Source organism: Colias eurytheme, chromosome 8 (assembly GCF_061535395.1).
Source record: "Colias eurytheme isolate Ceu_HAF_F1 chromosome 8, ilColEury1 Martin Lab GWU primary, whole genome shotgun sequence".
Lineage (NCBI taxonomy): Eukaryota > Metazoa > Arthropoda > Insecta > Lepidoptera > Pieridae > Colias > Colias eurytheme.
Genome location: NC_142987.1, coordinates 9,413,776 through 9,437,472, shown reverse-complemented (window position 1 = coordinate 9,437,472; position 23,697 = coordinate 9,413,776). Strand labels below are relative to the sequence as shown.

General features: G+C 32.8%; 2 protein-coding genes across 2 annotated transcripts in view; one reads left to right on the top strand and one right to left on the bottom strand.

Moving 5' to 3' along the window:
• LOC149906719 (uncharacterized) overlaps window positions 1-23,697 on the bottom strand; it is an 88,569-nt gene that overhangs the window by 35,849 nt on the left and 29,023 nt on the right. The window contains exon 2 of the mRNA XM_090104830.1: window positions 8,912-9,081. Within this exon, the coding sequence (XP_089960956.1) occupies window positions 8,912-9,081 (170 nt within the window). The remainder of the gene's footprint in view (window positions 1-8,911; window positions 9,082-23,697) is intronic.
• On the top strand, window positions 9,634-10,008 carry LOC149906720 (uncharacterized). Its single transcript, XM_090104390.1, has one exon. The coding sequence runs from the start codon at window positions 9,634-9,636 to the stop codon at window positions 10,006-10,008; it is 375 nt and encodes a 124-aa protein (XP_089960516.1).

Genomic DNA, 23,697 nt, shown 5'->3' with positions numbered 1-23,697 from the left:
AAGTGTATAAATGATCTCTTTACCAAATTTAATACATATCCGATAAACTGTTTTGGCGTGAAGGAGTAACAATCAAAACTTTCGCAGTTTAATCCATACTAATATTATAAATGCGAAAGTAACTCTGTCTGTCTGTCTGTTACTCAATCACGCCTAAACTATTGAACCAATTTGCATGAAATTTGGTATGGAGATATTTTGATACCCGAGAAAGGACATAGGCTACCTTTTATTGCGAAATATGTACCACGGGCGAAGCCGGGGCGGACCACTAGTTAGCAATAAGTTATAATATACCTACCGTATACGCAACTAATCCACTTACTGTCAAGTGATGAAATAATGAAAATTAATATAAATTGAAGTAATTAATTAGCTTATTGAATATCCATTTAGCAAAGTAGCTTCATTTATAATAACCTCTAATCATATTATTATTATCCAATGAAAGTGAAATTGCGATTTGAAATATATTTCTTTATAAATTAAGAAGAGAAGATTTTTTTGATTTATGTGTGTTGATTAAAACTCAAAAACTTTACTGTATAAAATAAGGTAGATATATTTTTATCTTTATTCAACCCGCGAGGTCACGCCCAAAATTTAAAAGGTTTTCATATTATTTGTTAACATATTGTGTTATTTGTTATAACAATCAGATAAGTTACAAAAGAACAGATTTAATTTAAAAATAATTATTATCAAATAAAAAAATGTCGAGTAGATACCTACCTACAAAATGTAGAATAAATAATACTGAAGCAATTACTTACTACAATTGCAAGTGCAGCTAAAATATTTATTACTCAAATAAAGTACCCAAAGATGTTTTACTTCAACTAGCAATAATATCTTTTGACTTGTACACTCCCTTGCTCCCGTATCGTCAATCCTTCAAGTATCAGACAGCTAAGACGTGACGGCAGCGATTTTACAACGATTGAAAAGGTAATGGAGTGGGGCTCGGGGATCGGATATTTAGATAGATTGTATCAGAGGTGTGGTAGTTAAAAATTTACGTGGGAATTCCTTTGAAACTGACTTATAGGGACACGAAATTGCATCATCAACTATGCCATTTATTGAAGAGGTTTAAAATATTACATTGGAATGGGATATTTTATTTTATGTAGGTACATTTATTTTCATAGGATCAACGTCAACACTATTGTCTTCGTATTTATGTAAATTTCAGCTGAAAGGAATTTCCTTTAAAAAAGTTAAAAATCTATATACTGGTAAAAAAGCAACAAAACTACGAAGTTATTTCATTTATCAGTAGATTTGACATGAAAGAGTAACAAACATTGACATTTCTAATATTACAAAGTTATATCACAGGTTATATTAAGAATTGTGAATAGAGCGTTAATCGAATACATATTATAATAAACTCAAGATAGACTATAGGCATGGCGTAAGCCTATTATTATCTTGTCATTTTAAAACAAGTCTCTACCCTTTGTTTTGAACCAGTATGATAAATATCTATTTATATAATAAAGCAGAAAAGTCTCTTTGCCCTTTGTTTTGTCTTGAAAATAGAAATGAACTTACTTTTTGCAGACATTTATTGAAACTCGATTAAACAAAAAAACGTTTAAATTAAAACAAATTTGTCCCTCTAATTTAAAAGCTAATGTTCGTGTAAATATAATAGGTGGATTATTTTTATAATTAGATGTTCTTGAAAAATGTCAAGTTAGAAGAAAATAGAATATAGGTACGTTTATCCAGCTTGTACAAAAATCATTAACCTTAACTTATTAAAAACGTTAAAAGATTATAGTATGAATAAAAACAAAACAGATAAAAACAAACGGATAAAAACATACAATAATTTAAATTTAACTGTATTTAAATTATTGTATGTTTTTATGTCTAATTAGACACATTATAATGAAAAGCAAAATGTCCGCCTCAATTAGCAGGAAACGTCTAACATAATTCAACGTTAAATAAGAGCGTATACGCACTATGCGGGTAGCCGCATTGCGGGTAGCCGGATGCGGCTACCGCAGACCGCACAGTGCGCATAGAAATGAATATTACGTACATAATTGTGCTTGCGGTCAGCCGGACGGCTACCCGCAATGCGGTTACCCGCATAATGCGTATACGCTCTAACACCACATCGAACAAATTTAAACGGTGAATTTTTCAAAAACTCAATCTTTTATTCACTTGTTATTCTGCGGTTTAACTCGCATAAAAGTTTTTTGTTATTTCAATGTTTTAAATGTAAAGCTTCGCGTTTGCGGTTGTTAAACTGACAAGTACGTCAACTGTGGCGGTATTTTGTTTAAATGTATGTATTTATTCATATAAAAATTGGTTCAAGCGCGCTCTTGTTATTTAATTACTACAAGATTTCTCTGTTTACAGTAGGTTAGGTAAATAAATCAGCACTGTTTTGTTTGTTAGCGTCGCACATGCTGAAATATGCCAAAATTTCGTGGAAACTTTGCGTTGAGTGTAAAATGATTCGGGTTAAAATTTTGCAAATAGTGATGTGCTGCAAAATGTAGGATAGTGGTTTCGCAATTTTGGTTGGAATTCATTTACATATTATTATAAAATTGATATTATTACAATTTGGTTTGAAAATTTTCAAAGCAAAATGTTTTAAATAACTATTGTAATTAATTCGATTTCCTTTTTGCAGATATTGTAATGTTGTAGGATATTCTGGAATTCCTATGTATTTCTTTTCAATAATGACTTATATCTTCATTCTCGTCATATTCTTACTAGCTTTCCGCTCGCGGTTTCGCCTGCGTTTTCAAAGAAAAAACCCGTATAGTTCCCGTTCCCGTGAGAATTCCGGGATAAAACCTAACCTATGGTTTAATCCAACCCTCTTTATTATGTGTGCTAAATTTCATTGTAATCGGTTCAGTAGTATTTGCATGAAAGAGTAATGCGCTGATTACACCTAACGAGTACAGTGGCGAGTCAGTAAATACGCTCTCGGCCGAGACAGTTGCCGAACCGAGTGGGTGTTTACACGTATTTCACTAGTGGCGAGTCAGTTCAGTTTTGATCACGACGCGGACGTCTGCAATGGATCGAAAAAAAAAAGAATTTAAACGGGTTTTAAATCGGCTGTTACCAGATATTATTAACGAATTGTGGGATTTATTAGAAAAAATAAATAAAAATAATAATTCTTTGAAAAATACAATAACGAAACGAACGAGTGGCGAGTGGCCGAGTGACGCGACAAGTGCGTGTTTATACCTGCCGAGCGGGATAGCGAGTCGCTGCGGGGGCAGAAGAATGAAGCGGGAAGGTGGGTACTCGGCCGAGTAAACAAATTGGGATTCTAGTGACTGTCTCGCCACTCTTCTCGGCCGAGTACTCGGCCGAGCACTCGTTGAAGTGTTTATACCAACCGAGCACTCGGCCGAGGACACTGACTCGCCACTGTACTCGTTAGGTGTAATCGCCGCATAACAAATATACACATACGCATCCATCCTCACAAACTTTTGCATTTAAAATTTTAGTAAGAATTCCAACCAATACCCGCAGCCCCATCATTAAAGTGGCTCGACGGAACACAGTGGGGTTTTAGTCGGTAAGAATCCGACATAACCCACGGCTCCTTCCTCGGGGGCCGTGGGTATCTTTGGAAGATTTCTCCACTATAAAAAAAAGATTGACAGATAATCATACAGAAATTACTGTTCAACAATGTTTATTAAATTAAAGTTTTCAAGCCAGTAACCAAGCATCTAATAAAATTAATATGCAAACAAAATACATAGAAACACTTTCTTTATCCGCATTATGTAAATTCCGAAAATATCTCGAAACAAAAGCATCCAATGGTATAAAACCTACAACAGTCTAATACAAATACAATTTTGGCATACGACTTTAAGTTGCGAAACCCACCCAGCTTTCTGATAAAATAGCTGTGAAAATTCCTAGATAACGTTACATAACGTCTTGCGAAAACCCGAATAGTTTTCTACAAAACAATGAGCAAACATGACCCGAAATACATGGAAAAGAAAGATTTATCCAAACAAATGTTTCACTTCACTAAACAAATAGCAATTTCAACATTTACTTTTTGAAGTTATTTCAGATGAATATTTGGATTTAAATTTAAGTTAACCGCGAAAGTTCCTCTTTTATAGATTCTTTTGCGAGTATTGTGTTTAAAAAGATTAAAGGAAATAAATGTGAATTGTTATTGAGCAGAGGTTTTATTCCATTTTATGTTAAACTAGCGGTCCGCCCCGGCTTCGCCCGTGGTACATGTTTACGTTTTCTCTACATAAGAACCATCCTCGTACTACAAGGAATATAATACAAAAAGAATTATCGAAATCGGTTCAGCCGGTCTCGAGTTATGCGCTTACCAACACATTTTGCGATTCATTTTTATATATAAGAAGACTAGCGGTCCGCCCCGGCTTCGCCCGTGGTACATATTTACGTTTTCTCTACATAAAAACCATCCTCGTACTTCAAGGAATATAATAAAAAAAGAATTATCGAAATCGGTTCAGCCGTTCTCGAGTTATGCGCTTACCAACACATTTTGCGATTCATTTTTATATATAAGAGAATAAATAAATATGAATAGTTATTTAGTTATATAATATAAAAGCGGTCCGCCCCGGCTTCGCCCGTGGTACATGTTTACGTTTTCTCTACATAAGAACCATCCTAGTACTTCAAGGAACATAATAAAGAAAGAATTATCGAGATCGGTTCAGCCGTTCTCGAGTTATGCGCTTACCAACACATTTTGCGATTCTTTTTTATATATAAGATAAATAAATATGAATAGTTATTTAGTTATATAATATAATATTAACTATGTTTAGAAGATTATTAGTACTACGCAATACAACACGATATTAATGCATCAACTACTCGTGCGTTTATATAGGTACTTTATAATATAGAAAGATATATGAAATGTCAAGGACTCCAATATTTAATACTAGTTTCCGTTGCCAGATAAAAAGTAGCTTATTTGTTATTCCAGTCCATAATCTACCCGTAAACCAAATTCCAGGCAAATCCATTGAGAACCTTTTTCGTATGAAAGTACAGCAAATATCTCCATATCCGTACTATTTGCAGATTTATAATACACTAGCCGATCGTTCCGGTTTCCCCAGCTTATATTAGAGGAAAATTAAACAGCCTATGCTACTCAAGAATTGTGTAGTTTTCTACAAAACCGCGGGCAAAAACTTTTAACATTGCGTTTTCATTTAATTCCAAATTTCCTCAGTATCAGTGCAGAGCCATAACAGCGTAATAGACATACAAACTTACACTTATAATCTCAGCATGAATAGTGAATAGATGCTTAATGAAAACATACAAATGATACAGAGTGTGGTCTAATCAATATGCATTCTCCAATTTCAGATACTGTTATCACATAGCACAAAGCGAAACACGTACATACATATTGTATATTATATAGTTCTATATCAAGAGCACAGAAACAAACCTGTTACTGTACATTAACTAAATTGGCCAGACTAGACCCGCTTACAGCCGCAGCGTTTCAAATAATGATGTGCTTCCGTTAGTACAGGTGAAGCTTAGTTGCCATCTGAGAACGTTATTTTGGGACACCATTTATATGAATTATATGCATATACCTACTTGTTATAATTATGATTATAAGTGCACAACTTATTATTACGTTGGGATGTATTCATAGTTTCTACACGATACTTAGTTTAGTGCAGATTGCCGGTGGAAATTTTTCATTTATTTAGTAAGCAATAAGTACTTCGAGCTTTTTTCCATTTTTGCACCGGCCATATGCACTAGAATATACTGTATCGTGTATAAACTATTCTTTATTTAACATAAGTATACATGCATATTTGTGGAAATTAATTTCTAAAACGACATCGAAACAATAAGAAACTTGTAATCTATGCAATCAGAAAATTAGTTATACTTATACTATACCTTAATAAATTCCTAAAAATAATAATAGGTAATTGAACTTAAAAGAAAACCTAGATCAATTCTTCTTTACCACACAGATAAGTACCAATCTGTTATTCTACCGCATTTTACATTTTCTATACAATTCGATATCCCAGTTCCAACATTCCAACAAATAAAAATCATACTCAGAATAGAAAGGCACGGAACGGAGAAATCCCGTCCTTTACACGACAAGTCTTATTTAAATAAAAATTTAATTAGACGAGTGCCGCGTGCAAGCGAATTGCAAATAAAGCCGAGTCGCGTAACGTCAGCAACAAACATGTAGGCTTTAATTGTATTTATAGCTAGTACGGTGCACATAAAAAGTTTTGTATTTTATTTATAACTAGTGGTCCGCCCCGGCTTCGCCCGTGGTACATATTTCGCAATAAAAGGTAGCCTATGTCCTTTCTCGGGTATCAAAATATCTCCATACCAAATTTCATGCAAATTGGTTCAGTAGTTTAGGCGTGATTGAGTAACAGACAGACAGACAGAGTTACTTTCGCATTTATAATATTATAGTATGGATTTTATTATAGTTAAAATTCAATTAAAATAAGTGAGTTATACATATAACAAAGTTGGGTGTTATCACTTATTTCTCTTTCATTTAATATTTTAAAATATTAAATCGATGCAAACAGATGATAATTACTAAATAAATGAATGAATATTAAAGGAACAATTATTAATATTAATATCGGAAGGTATTAGAAGATTGACCGTAATTTAAATTTTTACATAACATTTTTATGTAACTCACTTATTTTAATTGAATTTTAGCTATTCAGAATCAATTTAAAATATTAAGCGTAAATTTTTAAGAAAACACTTTTAGGGGCTGATTTAATTTGAACGTAAAAATGAAATGATTTTCCTCAAAAATATCGAGATGGGTCGGATAATTTTCTGCACAAATTTGAGCAGAATTACTAAACAGAAGGGAAAATTGATATAACATTACCAACTCGTATAGAAATGGCTTTTAGAAAGGCTTTTATTACAATGCAGTTTACGAAATACAAAATACATTTTTAACACGTTATCAACTTTTCAAACATAGTACGCTTAACCAACGGCTTAAGATTCGATTTTGTTCCACTTTATACGGAAAGATGTAATTCAATCTTTGTACTTTTATCAACTATTGGCGACAATGCAATTATTACATGAGTTTATTCAGTTTTTTGAAACCAAATTAATTATTTATAAGAACATAATATGGATACCGTAAAAGCGTATAACATAATATAGACAGGCAGACTTCAAACATTAGTATAGAGTCATTATTTATTCTTCTGAATACCTCGGTATCAAAATATTAGTCTGTAACGTTATCTCGCTGAAGGAAATTATACGCATTATACAAAATGATCCTTGTTTACATAATTGTAATGCTAATCCTACTGAGAGGTACAAAAGAGGTGTTTTTACATTTACATAAACATCTCGAACACTTCTTGACATGGCTTAAAGATGTTAATTTATTACCTGAGCTTATCTTTTATATTATATTTTGTGTGATACTTGTGAGAGATAGAGATTTCTATGTGAGAGAATTATTATGGTAAGGACAAAGGACAGGTAAACTAATAAATTATTAATTTAATCTATGGCTGTTCTTAATTCAAACATACGATGATTTTCTATGAAGTCTTTCGTAATTTTTTACTTTTGATCTGAAGTTGATGACCTTATTTCCTAAAAAAGCATTATTTTTATATTTCGATACTCCATACTGCATTTTCACCTCTATACTCTTTTCTGTAATATCGATCCCCATTTCCTGAAGAGATCTCCACGTCGTAAAAAGCTTGAATTCCAAAAACCCACAAACGAGCTACTATAAAACAGAACGGCATCACTTAAGAAATTAAAATTTTAAGCGCATTTAACGTACAAATTTTCCTTTCGAAAACCCAATTGCGGGCTTTTTGTTTAAAACCTCAACTTAACCAAGTTTATTAGAAACTTATACATCTGACCCTCTACTTTGAGTTTGGTTCAAGTTGGTAATATTATTACCTGAAAGTTGGTACACTATAGTACATTGCTACTGATAGCCAATTTTAACTCTGATTATGCTCTGATTAAATACAGGACTTTAATGGGCAAGTAATAGACTAAGATCGGTAATATCTATTAGAAAAGGATGAATTTATTAAAAAGTTATTTCTGATTGTTGATAATATTATACTTTATATTGATCGATCAATTGTTTATAATAATAATAAAAAAAATTAATTATCAAATGTAAAATCTTTCTGTAATTCTGTACCTACCCTTATTTATAGTGAGTCAAGTCGTGAACAACGGATTGAAATCATATCTTAATAAAAGATGAGAAACTACTTTATAGCTCAGATTACTAAAGTTCATGATATTATTTTCTCAGTCTTATTATAAAGGCGTGTATACAAGAAAACTTCTACACATAAAGTATAGAAAAGTTTGATATAATACCAGCCCCGTTCTAATACGTTCGTTGTATATTCAGAGCCTTTTAGTGCTTAAAGGATTATCTACGACTTATAATATTCGACGCAGGTTTTATGTCTTTGATAAAATATTAGTCTCGTTTGATAAATATATTTTATACACCTGTTTTCATTAAAATTTAATTTCATACATCGGAGTCTCTTGTTTTTGTTAGGGCAATTATGGAATACTTTGAAAAAGAAGTGCTTTTCTGAAATAATAGATATATTATAGACAAAGATAGTATAAGTATTTTATTTTTTTTGATATGGCGTTTGCACTATACGTGCCTCTCGATTGATCGTGCTTGCGCTTTGTACCACTTCACATAGTGTAGTTACATCTTAAAAATGATTCATCTTAGCATTTTGTATTTCAAGTACTCTATAAGTTTTTTCAATAATTGTAGAAATTTGCATATTAGAATTATCAGTACAATTCTACCTACCTCTTGTGGAGTATATCTAAAGATCTCGTGTTTCCCCCTGTACCACTTAACAGAGTGCAGCGACGGATCGCCTGGCTGTCGCGCGTACTGGCAGCGAAGATCCGCGTCTATCCTTGGATCCGCCCAGCGAGGCACGTCGAGTAGAGTTATCGTGTGGCACATGGTACGAGCTGGAAGAAAAAAGTAAATTGATGTTGAGACTACGTTGTGTTTGAAACATACCTATTAATAAAGAGCGTGTGTGCTGAGCATACGTGTCAGAAGTGAAACTTCTTTTGCAAGTTTCAAAGATACCAAAATCGTCACCTTCCTCCATGACGTGACCTTGAAATTTTACTCTCAACGCATCTAAAGAAGTTTCACTTCAAGAAAACAATAGATACATAGTTAGAAAGTTGAGGTAGGTAAGTAAATTAGATGGTATTACGTCTTGGCCATATTTGAAACTTAAAATATAGGAAATTGGGATAAAAAGATACTAGAATAAAAAGTTACATAATAATTGTATTCGTGTGATAGAGTCATTATAATAGTATTAAGTAATGTCCTTTCGTTACATAAGATTCCAATAATTTGTTAATTCACATATTACAGGACCTAATGTCAGTTAAATAATTATATTAATGTAACTTGTATAAAAGCTGACATTTTCAAAAGTAAATCACACACGACAAAACTGCTCTCTAGTACACAGTCGTGAAAAGTAATACAGAAAAACTATCATGAATACTTTGATTCTCATTTCTGCTTTGTCCGTTGTGGTGCTATGTGCTCCTAGTATCAACCGAGAGCTGATGATCAGGCGTGCTCTGCCTGCTTTGGAACAAGAAGAAGTCCATGACGAATATGGACAATACGCATATCGCTACGTCACAGCTGAAGGTACGGTCGTCTCCCAACGCGGTTGGCTCGTGCCAAACGGACGTGGCGGTTATGTGCTTGTGTCTGAAGGACAGTATTCCTATATCGGTGATGATGGTGAGCTATACATTACTAAATACTACGCTGGGATTAATGGGACTCACATGGAAACCGAACATTACTCCCTTGAAGAGTTAAAAGCGCGTGCAGAAGAAGAGTCACGACATGCCCAGTGAAACTAGTTTGTATTATTTGTAAATAAATTATTTATTTTAAATTATACTTTTCATTGATACCAATATCATTTGCATGTATTTAAATATTTTATGGACTCTCCTATATTTTATACGATCTGGCCAAATGTGGATGACCAAATCGAGAAACATTGACGATTTAACGATCTGATCAAACTATGTTGGCCATTTCATGAAATGCGACCATTTCGTGAAATGAGCAAATCTACGATATGGCCACAACATATTATATACCATATAACAAAATATTAAGCCGTAATACTCCATATTGTAAAACTCTAAACTTTAAAATACGGTGTTGCTTTTTAGCCACATTACAATGAGTCTGAACCTCAATTAGGCCCTTATAAAACAGCGTCATTATTACTTGACTTTTTCTAATGCTCCACATTCTTCAACTTTACTGCACCGTGTAGTATTTAAGACTACGATTATGTGGCTTGGTTCTTTTATACGAAAATAGCCTTCGTGCCCAACTATCATAAAATAAAACATTGTATAAAACGCAAATCAACCAGAATAAAGCCATTGCACTTTACATATACATATTATAATTCCAGTGTAATGTTATTGTTTATTTATATAATACTAGCGGTCCGCCCCGGCTTCGCCCGTGGTACATATATCGCAATAAAAGGTAGCCTATGTTCTTTCTCAGGGTCTAAAGATTTTCTGTGCCATATTCATCAAAATCGGTCCAGTAGTTTATGCGTGAAAACCATACATACGTACATACTTACATACATACAAACCTTTCCTCTTTATAATACAGTAGAACCTCGATAAGTTAAATTCCAAGGGAAACACAAAATATTTTAAGTTATAGAGGTTTTAAGTTATCAAGGGTCTATCCATTTTTCACTGCTTCTATAGCTTTTAATTTATCAGCGTAGGTGAGGGTTGTTAGTTTTCTTTTTGGACTCATTTTAAGCCAGTTTTATCACACAGTAAGTAAAGTGATGTTTCCAGGACAACAATCAAAAACTTATGATGCAAGTAAGTTGTTGTCATAAAGCTAAGCTTTGAAGAATTTCGATAAAGCAAACAATAGGTAATGTATTGTTTACGTTAACAATACATAGTAAACACGTGCAAGCCATAAATACCGAAACCTTTTGTTTTGACACTCTCAAAATGACTCATTTGACAAAAAAATTTATCTTATAGAGGTTGTTGAAACATTTCTTTAAGTTACTGAGGGCCAATACAGAGATTATTTATTTAAGTTATAGAGGTTGCGTATTTTAAGTTAAAGGGGTTTTGGGCTCTGATGGGAAGGGAACAAATTATTTTTTGAAGTTACAGAGGTTTTTATGATACCGAGGTTTAAGTTATCGAGGTTCAACTGTATTAGTATAGATACATTTAATCACACAAATCAAATAAGGTTCCAGAAACTTCCCAAGCCACAAACAACCTCAGCATAGCATACGATTTTCACAGTATCAATAAAAGTACATTCTCATTCAATCTTGTGTTTCTGATACGTAAGATTGAGCTGTGAGCAAACAGTATTAGGGGCTTAAGACAAACAAGACGGAATTTGGATCCCGCTTTATTTCATTTCAAGTAGGTTTCGAGCATATTGCGTTACGGAATACAAAACTTGATTTACCGATTGCCGATGTAAGTTACTGAACCCAAGGTTGGATTATGCTTTTTACCCTTTTTTTGAACAAAGACATATCAACAGCGTATTATATACCTAATCTTTTGGCAGAACCCTAGCTCATTAGATAGGCGTTCAACCGTAAATCTTCTTTCCAATTTGATAATAATGCCTTGTTTGTCGGTGTTTCAAGGTGAAAATTGTATTATGAATAATAGCGCTCAAACAAATATTACTGATGTTAAGCTACCTTAAATTTTAATTAGGTGGATAATTTAATAAGATATCAATTTAAACGAGAAGTGTTTTGTTTTTATTAATATACAAAAAAAAATAATTTGGAAAATCCAAAAGTGCACGCCTCATAATTTTTCTTTAATAAATATTTATTAATTATTATTTTTGTTTATTTAATAACAATTAAACCACATCGAATCAGACCCTGAAAAATGAAAGAGTTCTATTCCTGAGCATACTCAAGCGTAAGAGAAAAAAAAAGACTCGATTAGCAAAGTATTTCGGTCGCTATCGTGTTAACAAGAAAAAGGATCCGCACATACAGACACACGGACGTCCAAGACAGAACTTTTTTAAACTGTTTTTTAACTAGTTTAAATAACAAAAATGACATCAAAATATCATGAACGTTAAAAATAGTGTTTTTTCTTAATATGTGTGTGTATGTATTATCTTACAAGTGCAATGTATGATATATAAAGACATTTTAAGTTTGAAAAATCAGATGTTTTGCGCGAAGTGACAGTAGTACTCACCTCAACGCTTCGCTTATGAGGCGTGCAATATACCTTTTTTTTTTTTTTAAGTGGGGAAATCTTGCATAGATACCCACGGCCTCCGGGGAAGGGGCCGTGGGTTATGTCGGATTCCTACCGACCAAAACCCCACTGTGTTCCGTCAAGCCGCATCAACGACGGGGCCACGGGTATTGTAGAATTCTTCCGTGACCCGTGCAATATACCTAATAATATGAATCATTATTGGTTATTCTGTTCATAGAGCCATAGCCATCATAGAGCCAAGCCATCAAATAAATAAAGTAATTATAATGATAGTGAAACAATTACCAAATAATCAATAATTTTAGCATAAACCCTGTATTTAGTATAACATTACTGAGCTATATAACCAATATTTTTTAAATCGCTTATACTAACAATAACTAAGCTTTTCTCATACCATTACTTTTCATACAACGTCACCGTCTTCCCCAGCTTCATTACACTATCCAGTGCAAAGTTTATTATCGCAAAGTGAATACTTTTCTTATGAATCTGAGTGGTTTTTACGACCATTCTCGGCAGGCTCAGATGACAATGGCTGACCCACATTTTCATACAAAACACGTATCTGTCACGACACTCTAATCTATTTAAATTGAACGAGTTACTCGCGCCAGTTGTTCGTTTTGTATGAAATAAGATCAAATAAACAATGAGATGTTTTCTTGGTTTATTATATTGTTTTTGAATACGAGCAGATTATGTTATAGACGTTTATATATTACTAGTGGTCCGCCCCGGCTTCGCCCGTGGTACATATTTCGCAATAAAAGGTAGCCTATGTCCTTTCTCGGGTATCAAAATATCTCCATACCAAATTTCATGCAAATTGGTTCAGTAGTTTAGGCGTGATTGAGTAACAGACAGACAGACAGAGTTACTTTCGCATTTATAATATTAGTATGGATGTATATTAAGGTAAAGTTTGTTAAATTTTTATAATGTTTCTGTAAAAGCTAGGAATATTATTAGTGGCTAGATTATTTGTCTTGTCACGGACGACAAAATGCGTTCGTATTGAACAACATTTTTCAGCTGATCATTTTAGAAACGTTTGTAAATTATAAATAGCTAAATAAATTTAAATGTAATGGAAAATAATTAAAGGTTCAATAAAAAATTAAGGTACTGTTCACAATATTCTGTTACAATAATTAATCAAGTTTATTATAGCGTAGACCTGCCCCCCTAGACAAGTGGCTTTCTATTAGCATAAAGTTCAATAGAATAGATTATGAATGTATGAGATTGACATAATCAATCGTTGTCGTCGTCGTTATCAAACGTCAATCTCATACATTCATAATCTATTCTATTGAACTTTACGCTAATAGAAAGCCACTTGTCTAGGGGGGCTGCTGTTCTCTAAATATTCTAAAAGCTTTCAAAAAATTCCTAAAACAAAGTACTGTATCCACAAAATGAATAACCAGGTAAAAGATAACAATAAATTTACTGGAACATTAGATTTTAGATACAAACAAGGCCTGAAATATCAATGGAGCTTATTTTTACAGTCAGCACGATTAGCATACAAATACATTTTTATCTTTCATAATTCAGGGACTTTACTCGAGATCTGTACTTGACAAATGATTGTATAAAAATGGGAAAAACTGAATAAGAAATATAATGTGGAATAACGTATGAACATTCTATTCTGTTTATTTAACTCTTCATTTTATTGAGCTATAAAAGCTGACTTAAATTTTAAATGAAATACGTCTAATTATAATGAGTGTCAATTAAAAAGAAATATACCACAAAATTAACGTAATTTAATAACATGGTATGTATGCAAATAACACAAAAATTGTCCGTATTTAAGCAAAAAGGAACCACCCAGCAAAAACGCACTTCTGAGATATCAAAGGATTTACAAAAACATTTGCAGCTCTGTCAGATGAAGTAAAATTAAAATTTATTTTATTTAAATTCATTGATAAATTACTTATTTAAGTATGTGTATATAAATTTGCTCTGAATATTCTTAAACTTTCTAGATAATCTTTTTCGAGGGTAGGGTTCTTCGTTATCTTCTGTAATAAAAAGAAAAAAGCTTTAAATCAAAACAATAAAGCCGCGTGGCTTTTATACGTAGGTAGGTATATGGCGACAGCAAAATATTATTAGTTCTTATAAAGCCGTGTCCCTACTAGACGACTAAGTATGTTGTATGTACATGCGCCATGTACAAAAAACTGGCTAAGTGCGAGTCGGACTCGCGCAACGAAGAGTTCCGTACCATTATACCGAGTTTTAAAATCAAACAAATAATTATATGCGCTGAATGATGTGGCTGAATGTACTGTACTGAATCTGAATCTAAACGTATTTTACCAAAATAGTAGGTAGGTACCTAGATCATCGACAGTTATTTTTAAAACAGGGTTTAGACTTTAGTAGTTTCATCTCACAATGACAGATGAATCGTAACAAAATGACTCTTAATTCGACTCGCCTTCGTGAACAACGACATTGTCGTTAAAATACGTAAATCCACAGAGGATTCCTCTTGTACTTACTTAATGAACTATCTTCTTAAAATCACACCACAATCGGGAATGAATCAAAAGTGGATAAAGCGTACCTGCATCTCAGATTCAATAAGTACTTAAATGCATTAAATAAAACTACTTACCCGTTGTATCTTCATTATTATCTTCGGTGTTCGTCTCCAATGCTTTTCTTACCCATTGTTTGCTTATTTATTTATTACTAAACATTTTCACATTTAATTTTAAAGGTAATTAACAAAAACAATAGAACTTACTTCGCGGAGGAAAAAAACACCGTCACGTACTCACTACTTCGCTGAATATCACCAATATTGACAGATGTTCGACGTTTTACTTAAAAAATTGGAGTTTTGCACTTTGAGCTATTTAAGTAATGAAATACGTTGTTTAAAGATGAGAAGCATTGTAACAAGTCAAGGCATTTGGTTCCATATAGCGATGATGGGTTTCAGAATGTTTTACAATATTTATTTATGCATAATAGAACCGAATGCTTGTGGTTTTATTTTGCAATAAAAAATTACAATTAAATTATGTATTTATTTTACGCATAACCATACCACAGAAACCTGGTTCCATTTTGTGTATTAAAAATAATTGTTATTAATAGAAATATGTGTAATGTATAATGGTACCAAGTAGGTGTGGATCTGTTTTGTATAAAATGACATGATAGTTATATCGTTTATTTGTTTGAACAAAGCAGTCCCGTGGTGCTGTGGTTCGGTTTTGCTTAATATGGTATTATTCGTTGTTGCTGGTGGTTCCTTTCTGCTTTTAGTATACCTTGTTTCCAACGTAAAAATCATGTGGTTCTTGTTTGTATAAGAATTTAGACCACTTTTGGATGAGTATTCTTCAATAAAAGCAAAAAACGAAATTTGTCGAGTGGTTCCATTTTGCATAAATACGGACAATTGTTCATAACACAGGTTCTTTTCAGGAAGCTTATTTCTTGAGATACATAACATAATGTAATGATACTATATAGGTACAGCCTTGAACCTAATCTAAACAGGAAAGTCATTAGGTGGTCTATAAATCTTGTACAAACTCTTCATTACCATCGCACAGTAATGAATGGTATCCATCAAAACAACAAAAACCTGGCACCTTAATAAAGAAGGGAAAAATTAGATGCTTCTGCCTCGCGCGAACATTACGGTATCTTTAATACTTTAATAATGCATTCGTTGGGACCGTGATAAATTTTAATATAGACCCGTTTATGAGAGAACCCGCGTGAAAACATTAGCTAAATGTACGATCAAAGGGACGGTGATTCTTAGGAGAATACGCGTGTATTTTTCAAGATTTTCTCCAGCAAAATTTGTGCATAACAAATGAATGGGCTTACATTTTTCAAGCTCTTTACGACCGACGATGAGATGGTATAATGCTCAGATTACTGCTCGGAATGAAAGAGTATTTATTAAATTGTGTTAGTACAAAATTTAGTTCGTTTATTGTGCATAACCAACGTCATAAGCATATATTATACAGCTATGAGTCTGTCTGCGAGTAATTTCGGTTTTAATATATACCGTTTCATCACGATATTCTCCTGTTTTTATGTGTCAATAGAAGGTCTTGATCCTGAGATTGGCAAGTCTCATTTCTCTTTGTTATCAATTTTTTAATCTGTCCAAGAATCATTTGTTTTATAAAGGACGCTGACTGTGGACGCTGATAACTTCGATACACCTGCCAATTATAAGTCAATGTCTGAATCGTAAATACCTTCTAAATTGTTATTAAATTTCACGATTCAATTAGTTACTTGATTAATTTATTGTTAGTAAAAAAAATAGATTAATAACTACTGAAGTAACTATAGACATATCAAAACATTGAAAAAATACACCATACATATTAATCTGGCAGACTGATGATCCCTTCCATAATTATTTAGGTACCAACTTAAAAAAATAAAAATTACAATCTAAAATTTTAATAAAAACCTTAAAAAATTAGATCCCGCTCCGCCACATATTTAACATTTGCAAACAAAAACTAAATTGCGCCGCGGCTCGCACTCCATGGACTATGCTAATTTATGAAAATCTCGTCGCGACTGCTAAAAATATTTACAGAAACCCTCGTTCTTGGGGGAAATTACATGCAAGTTTATATTGTCTGTAACTGGCACAATACGGTCATAACTAGTATTGTATATCTATGGCTATAACACACTCGAATTTGGTATTCGTTCGCTTGCTTTTTGATGTTGTTTATTTTCTATGTAGGTACTGTAGTGTAAAGATTGTTATGGGCTACGCGGACGAATCAACGAAACAAAATAGAAAATTCTATTAAAGTAGTAAAGTTTCATTCAAATCCGTTCATGTAAATGGTTAGGTATTTTTTACCTTTACCTTAGTATAGCGAAGAAATGTCATAAGGTTATCCGCATTGAACTTTTATTGCATGATAACGTCACTTAGAAAATATAAGAAAACTGAAAAAATATCTTACCTTCAAATCTTTCAAATATTTTTTACCTCCATTTCAACTACAAACTTTTCACACTTTTTCCTTCTCATTTCTGTTTGAAACAATATCAAGTAAATATAACAATATAATTAGGTACGATCATGTTAACATTATAGCGTTTTGTTCGCGAAAAGTACTTTAATTCTTAATAAAATAAATTAATTATCTGAAACAAAACACGCACAACACGCAACATGTCGAGGATAACGCGATATTCTAATTTAAACGTCATACAATTTAAAACTTTCGAATTTAAAAAAAGAACAATTTGTTAGTGGCCAGCACGACATCGAACAAAAAGGTTTTACGCAGATAAAAAATCTATTGCATGAAAAATAATTGATAGAATACATAGACTATGCAAATGAATGCAAACCGGAGAAATATTCGACATTCAACTGTCTTTAGAATGGAACCGTGTTATTTTTGCTAACAATATTTTACGGCAACATAAATCAAATTTAACTTTGTGAAAATCAGCGTAATATAATTTCGGAACAAGCTGATTGAGTAAGTTTATATTCGTAATTAGACCACGCGCCCTTATGAACCTTTCTCTACCTACCTATATAATTTGGATTATAATTTAAACTTTCGTATGATATCGTTTGGTTTCAGGGACGGATTGATACATTTTGAGCCCTGTTGGGTATTACCCAGTTGCCTCATTGGGAAATATTTAAAAATATTTTGCGTTCGACTTCCATGATTCCTTAACATATTTTAAACGACTTCTTTTATGTGTATTAACTATTTAACATTTGATCGTGCATAAAAAATACAATAAACAATAAGATAACAGTAAATAATATATACCACAACGGGATGTATGATGTCTTATCACTATATAGTGATCTCTACCAGGCAACCACGGGGATATATTATGTAAGATGTAAAAGCAGAATAATATGATGAGAAAATACTTTTTTTAGTTGAGTTGAAGTTGTAAGTAATTAAATAAAACACGTACCCTACATTTTCTTTATTTCATTACAAAGAGCACCAGCACATCCATACTAATATTATAAATGCGAAAGTAACTCTGACTGTCTGTCTGTTACGCAATCACGCCTAAGCTACTGAACTAATTTGCATGAAATTTGGTATGGAGATATTTTGATACCCGAGAAAGGACATAGGATAGGTTTTATCCCGGAAATCCTACGGGAACGGGTTTTTCTTTGAAAACGCGGGCGAAGCCGCGGGCGGAAAGCTAGTTGTCATATAATTTTGTCGACAAAAATACAATATCATCTATAGATAACGTTCCTTCATCCTCACTATAACATTTTAAATTTAACACTTCCCAGAACCATAATTGGTTGGACCTAGGTCTATAGTGACTAGCTAGTTTCCTAAAATATTATTTGTAACTATCGATTTCAGAATGAGCGGGCCAAAAGAGGTTCACAGGACAGAATTACTTACACCCGTGGCGTCATAAAACCGGCACTGCTCAAATCATTTTCACGAAATTTCTTGAACCCCGGAGCTAATTCGTTTCTTAATGAATTTTCAAGCAGATGAGGTACGGAGTATCATATACAGTGTCCTTTGATTTTGGACTTTGATTAAGCGTTTAATCTGTTTAGATTGAGAATGGGTTTAATACTTGAACGTTAAGATGGTGTTAGCGTTAGGCGTATAATGTATATTGCTTACTGCTTAGGGAAATAAGCCTACTAGTGAATATGAAACTTGTTAAAATAGATAATATATAATAGACTAGCTTTCCTCCCGCGGCTTCGCCCGCGTTTTTAAAGAAAAACCCGTTCCCGTAGGATTTCCGGGATAAAACCTATCCTATGTCCTTTCTCGTATATCAAAATATTTCTATACCAATTTTCATACAAATTGGTTCAGTAGTTAAGGCGTGATTGAGTAACAGACAGACAGACAGAGTTACTTTCGCATTTATAATATTAGTATGGATTTTTCGATGAGGAATATAACACTAGGTAGGTCTGTCTATGTGTGCTAGATATCTTAATTCTTAATTATATTATCTTCTATACTAATAATATTATAAAGCTGAAGAGTTTGTTTGTTTGTTTGAACACGCTAATCTCAGGAACTAACTGGTCAGATTTCAACAATTCTTTCGGTGTGTAGCCCATTTATCAGGATGGATATATGCTATATATCATCACGCTAAGACCAACAAGAGCGGAGCACTGCGGGTAAGACCGCGGGGCACAGCTAGTAAACAATAATTTACTACCTACGCAAAAATAATTTACTAAACTAACATAAGCTATCTGTTATTATGTTGAGATATCTTTGTTATTGTTTAGATAAATAATAGATATCTATACACCTGAGTTAACCAGCTAGCGGAGAATTTATCATTTCTTTTGTGAAACTAAAATACGGGTCGCTAGTCCATACCGATATAAAGTTGGAAAAAGGTTTAACAGCGCCTACTGGGGAGATTTAAAAATATCCTTTGTATCTTTTCAAGGATAAAAAATAAGATTCTGAGTCAACTTAGGAACATTTGCATAACCACTTATATAATATTTATTAAATAAAATAGTTAAATTACATTTTATTTGTGTATACAATAATGTTATGGGCCAGTTAAAATCGTCTCTATTTCATGAATAAACTTGATAAAAAAATCTTTCTTGTAAGTATATAAAGTTAAATAAAGTTAATAAAAAGTGAATAAAAAACCATGTCAATCAATTATGTTCTACTTAATACAAGACGATATTAAATTCTTGAATTACCTCAACCAAAATAACTTCAATCTAGAACAAAACACATTAATATCACCCCGTGTAATTATATATTATGTTCACTTGAATTCTTGGTATCCACATTAACACTTAAATTAATAGTTCTCTATTTCTGTATAATTTCACTATTAATTTAAAGATGTCGGAATAGCGGAACTTATACGTGGAAATGGTATGGTGTGTGCCAAGATTAAATACCGCTTTCATTTGTCATTTCTTGTATTTGTTGATAAAAACACAGATAATATAATAGGTACCATACTAGATATAAGAAACATTATAGTGTATGGGGGAAAATGTATAATTATTGTATGGAATATTTCAACCAATACATAACCTAGTTATGTTTAGGCTTTTTTGTTGCGAGAGATCTCGATCGTCCTTCTTGATTGAAATAAGGAAATTTTCATAAAAAAGTAACAATACCTAGTCAATAATTCATAGAATATAGTTAAGTAATGGACTGTTCATATAACTACTCTCGTATTAATGTCTGAAAGAATAAAAATATTAAGAATAGGTTTTAATAAAAATAATTAGTAGCGTTTTAATGCGATTTTCGGTAGGAAAAAATATTCTAGTGATCGGATATTATTTGAAATATATATTTCATTGCGTGGCATATTATATGTAGATAAATCGATAAAAATAAGCTATTGATTAAGCTTATATACATGTATAGATAGCTACTTCAAAACAAAAGAGCTATTTCACGATTTCACAATCCTATTGAATTGTCTCAAGGCTACATTCCGCGAATGACAGACCTTTTTCTTTTAATATAAGTTACGGAATCGACTCAATGTTCGAAGTTTGCCAGTAACAAAAAGTTTTTGCACAATTCACTAAATTACCTTATAAAGACTAGTTCAAACAAAACGTTAGGCTAATTTTGATGTCGTGTTTTCCTTTGATAAAATATATTCTCTGATTCTTTTAATTCTATGTTAAAAACGTAGCTAAACTATTCTAATGATAGATCTGCAATAATGGTTTGATAAAATTGGCAAAATGTCTAATTAGGGAATTACTAGTCTTCGGTACCTAGAATTATAGGTTATTGACGTGACAACGTCTTAAATTAGGTTGCGACTGGGAGTCACTTATGAAAAAGTGTAACGCTCGGTAACGTTACGATGAGTCACCGAACGAGAGAGAGGCCCGCCGAATGCCTTGCGTCTCTCTCCCACTCAACTATGATCGAGAAAAAGACGTTGTCACGTAAAATCTTCGCCCGTAAAACCGACTTTACAGGCAACCATTGTTTTTATACTATTTAAATAGAGCATCACGAAAACTGTCAGTTATGTAAACAATATTTTGTATAACACAAATGTATTATTAAACTTTAAATAGAAAAGCACGAAAATAATTAGCAGTCCGTAAACAATATTTAAATAACACAAATGTCTTTGTCCTAATTAGCCCTTTAATATTACATTATAGTCACTCAGACCTCCCAAGAGGGATTAGACCATAATCCACTGGGCTACGTGGCATTTACATGTCATAGCAATTTCCTTTTATAACACGCGCTTTTTAATTATGCTTTCACCAAAAGAAGAGTAAACTTACGCACAAACTTGGAAATTTTATATTTACCGGTTATGCCACGAAGTTTCACCCATGAACCCGTAAGAGCAAATCTTTCTGTAGTCTATGATTTATTCTGATAGCTTTTTTTTTTTTTTACTTAAGATAGGGAAGCGCTTGACCGCAATCTCGCCTGATGGAAAGCTAAGATGCGGTCTAAGATGGTACGCGCTTCCCTAGTAGGTACCGGTTCACTCTTCTCTTGAAGACCCCCATATTGTACTCGTCGGGGAACACAGATTCAGGAAGCGCGTTCCAGTCCCTAGCGGTTCGAATGAAGAGAAAAATGGGGGTCTTCAAGATACCGGAGACGCCGACAACAGATGTCATCTGGACGTACGCGCAAAGCTACATCACTGCAAAGTACAATCAAAGTTTGTTCAACAGTTTTTGCGTGAAAGAGTAACAAACATACATCCATCCTTACAAACGTTAACATTATAGTAGGATTCACCAGATTAGAAGTCTATTTAAAATTTCATCACAAAAATACTTTTGTCGTACGACAAACTTTGCAGGCTATTCGCGAAAAGTCACTTTTTCTACGGAAAAATTTAATCACGTTTGTTAGGCGCTGTCGCTAAATTAGTTATTTTTGTTTTAAATAAGTTTCAGTAGGAGGTATTATTATAGAAGACCCTGGAAACGGAAATATGAGGATTTCATTTATCCAGCAGTAATCAGATGTGTGTTTTTAAACTGCTATATTATAATGTATCATGTCTAAAATGAAAACGTATACTTTCATCATAGATTGTTAAAATTTGATTAACAATTCTGAAATACAAACGAGGAATTAAAAGAAAAGGTCGAAACATAAGGAATTATTCACATTTCTTAAAGACAAAAATCCACCTAGGTAGGTATTATTATTGGAAAAAATAATATCTATGTTACCCTTCACACTACATCTATATTTTAGCAAAAACGACTCACATAGACGTAGACATGTCCAAAACCGTAAACTTCACCTCGGCTAATTGTCAAGATCCCTATAGAGATATCTCCCTTATTTCACTTATAGTGGGGTCATGAGGCGTGTTAGTTTGTTAACTGTTTGTGTAAATCTCAACTCTGAAGTGACACTCAGGACTTGAGAGATCTCGTAGCTTAGAAATGCGGTCGTTTTAGTACTGGAGTTGGAACTGGGTTCGTTTGTTTAATCTGTATAATAAGAAAGTCTGTAGAATTATAATTATACAGTTTAATAAAAATACAAAAACAAACGCTTAATCTCATGACGTTATTATGTATTTTCACCGATCTTTGATAAGCATACAAAGTTTGAAGTAATTATGTCCGTTTACAGTCGATCAAAGGCGAGTCTAAAGGAGTCGGTTACATAGAAACGTGTTAGTTACATACAAACATATAGATGAAGCTTATAAAAACGTGTTAAATGAACGCTAAATGTGTTGCTAAGCGTAAAACTCGAGAACGGCGCCACTAATTCGGCTATTTTTAACGTTTTTGTTAAAGCACAAGGAAGGTTCTTATGGACTAAAAACACGATAAAGGCAATAGGGCAGAACAACGTATGCTGGGGTAGGTAGTTATAGATAATATAATGGAATACTTAGTGCTTTGTGCCCTTAAAACGTTTATGCAAAATTTAATAGTTAATTAAACACGTACAATATTAAATTTAATAACCATCATATTTTATACACAACTTTACGCATATAGTCGGATATAGCCGGATCGCTGGGTATAATATAGCAGGGTAAAGTATTCTAGTAAAATATTATGTTATAATAATAATAGGGTCTATCTTCGTCGCTTATTGGAGCGATTTAATAACACATTATTCAATAATTATTACTATTCGTTATAGTTTCCAGAGCAATATTTTCTACTTTCTAGTGGACACAATTTCGTAATATCACAAAATACTTATAACGTTTTTAATAAACAAA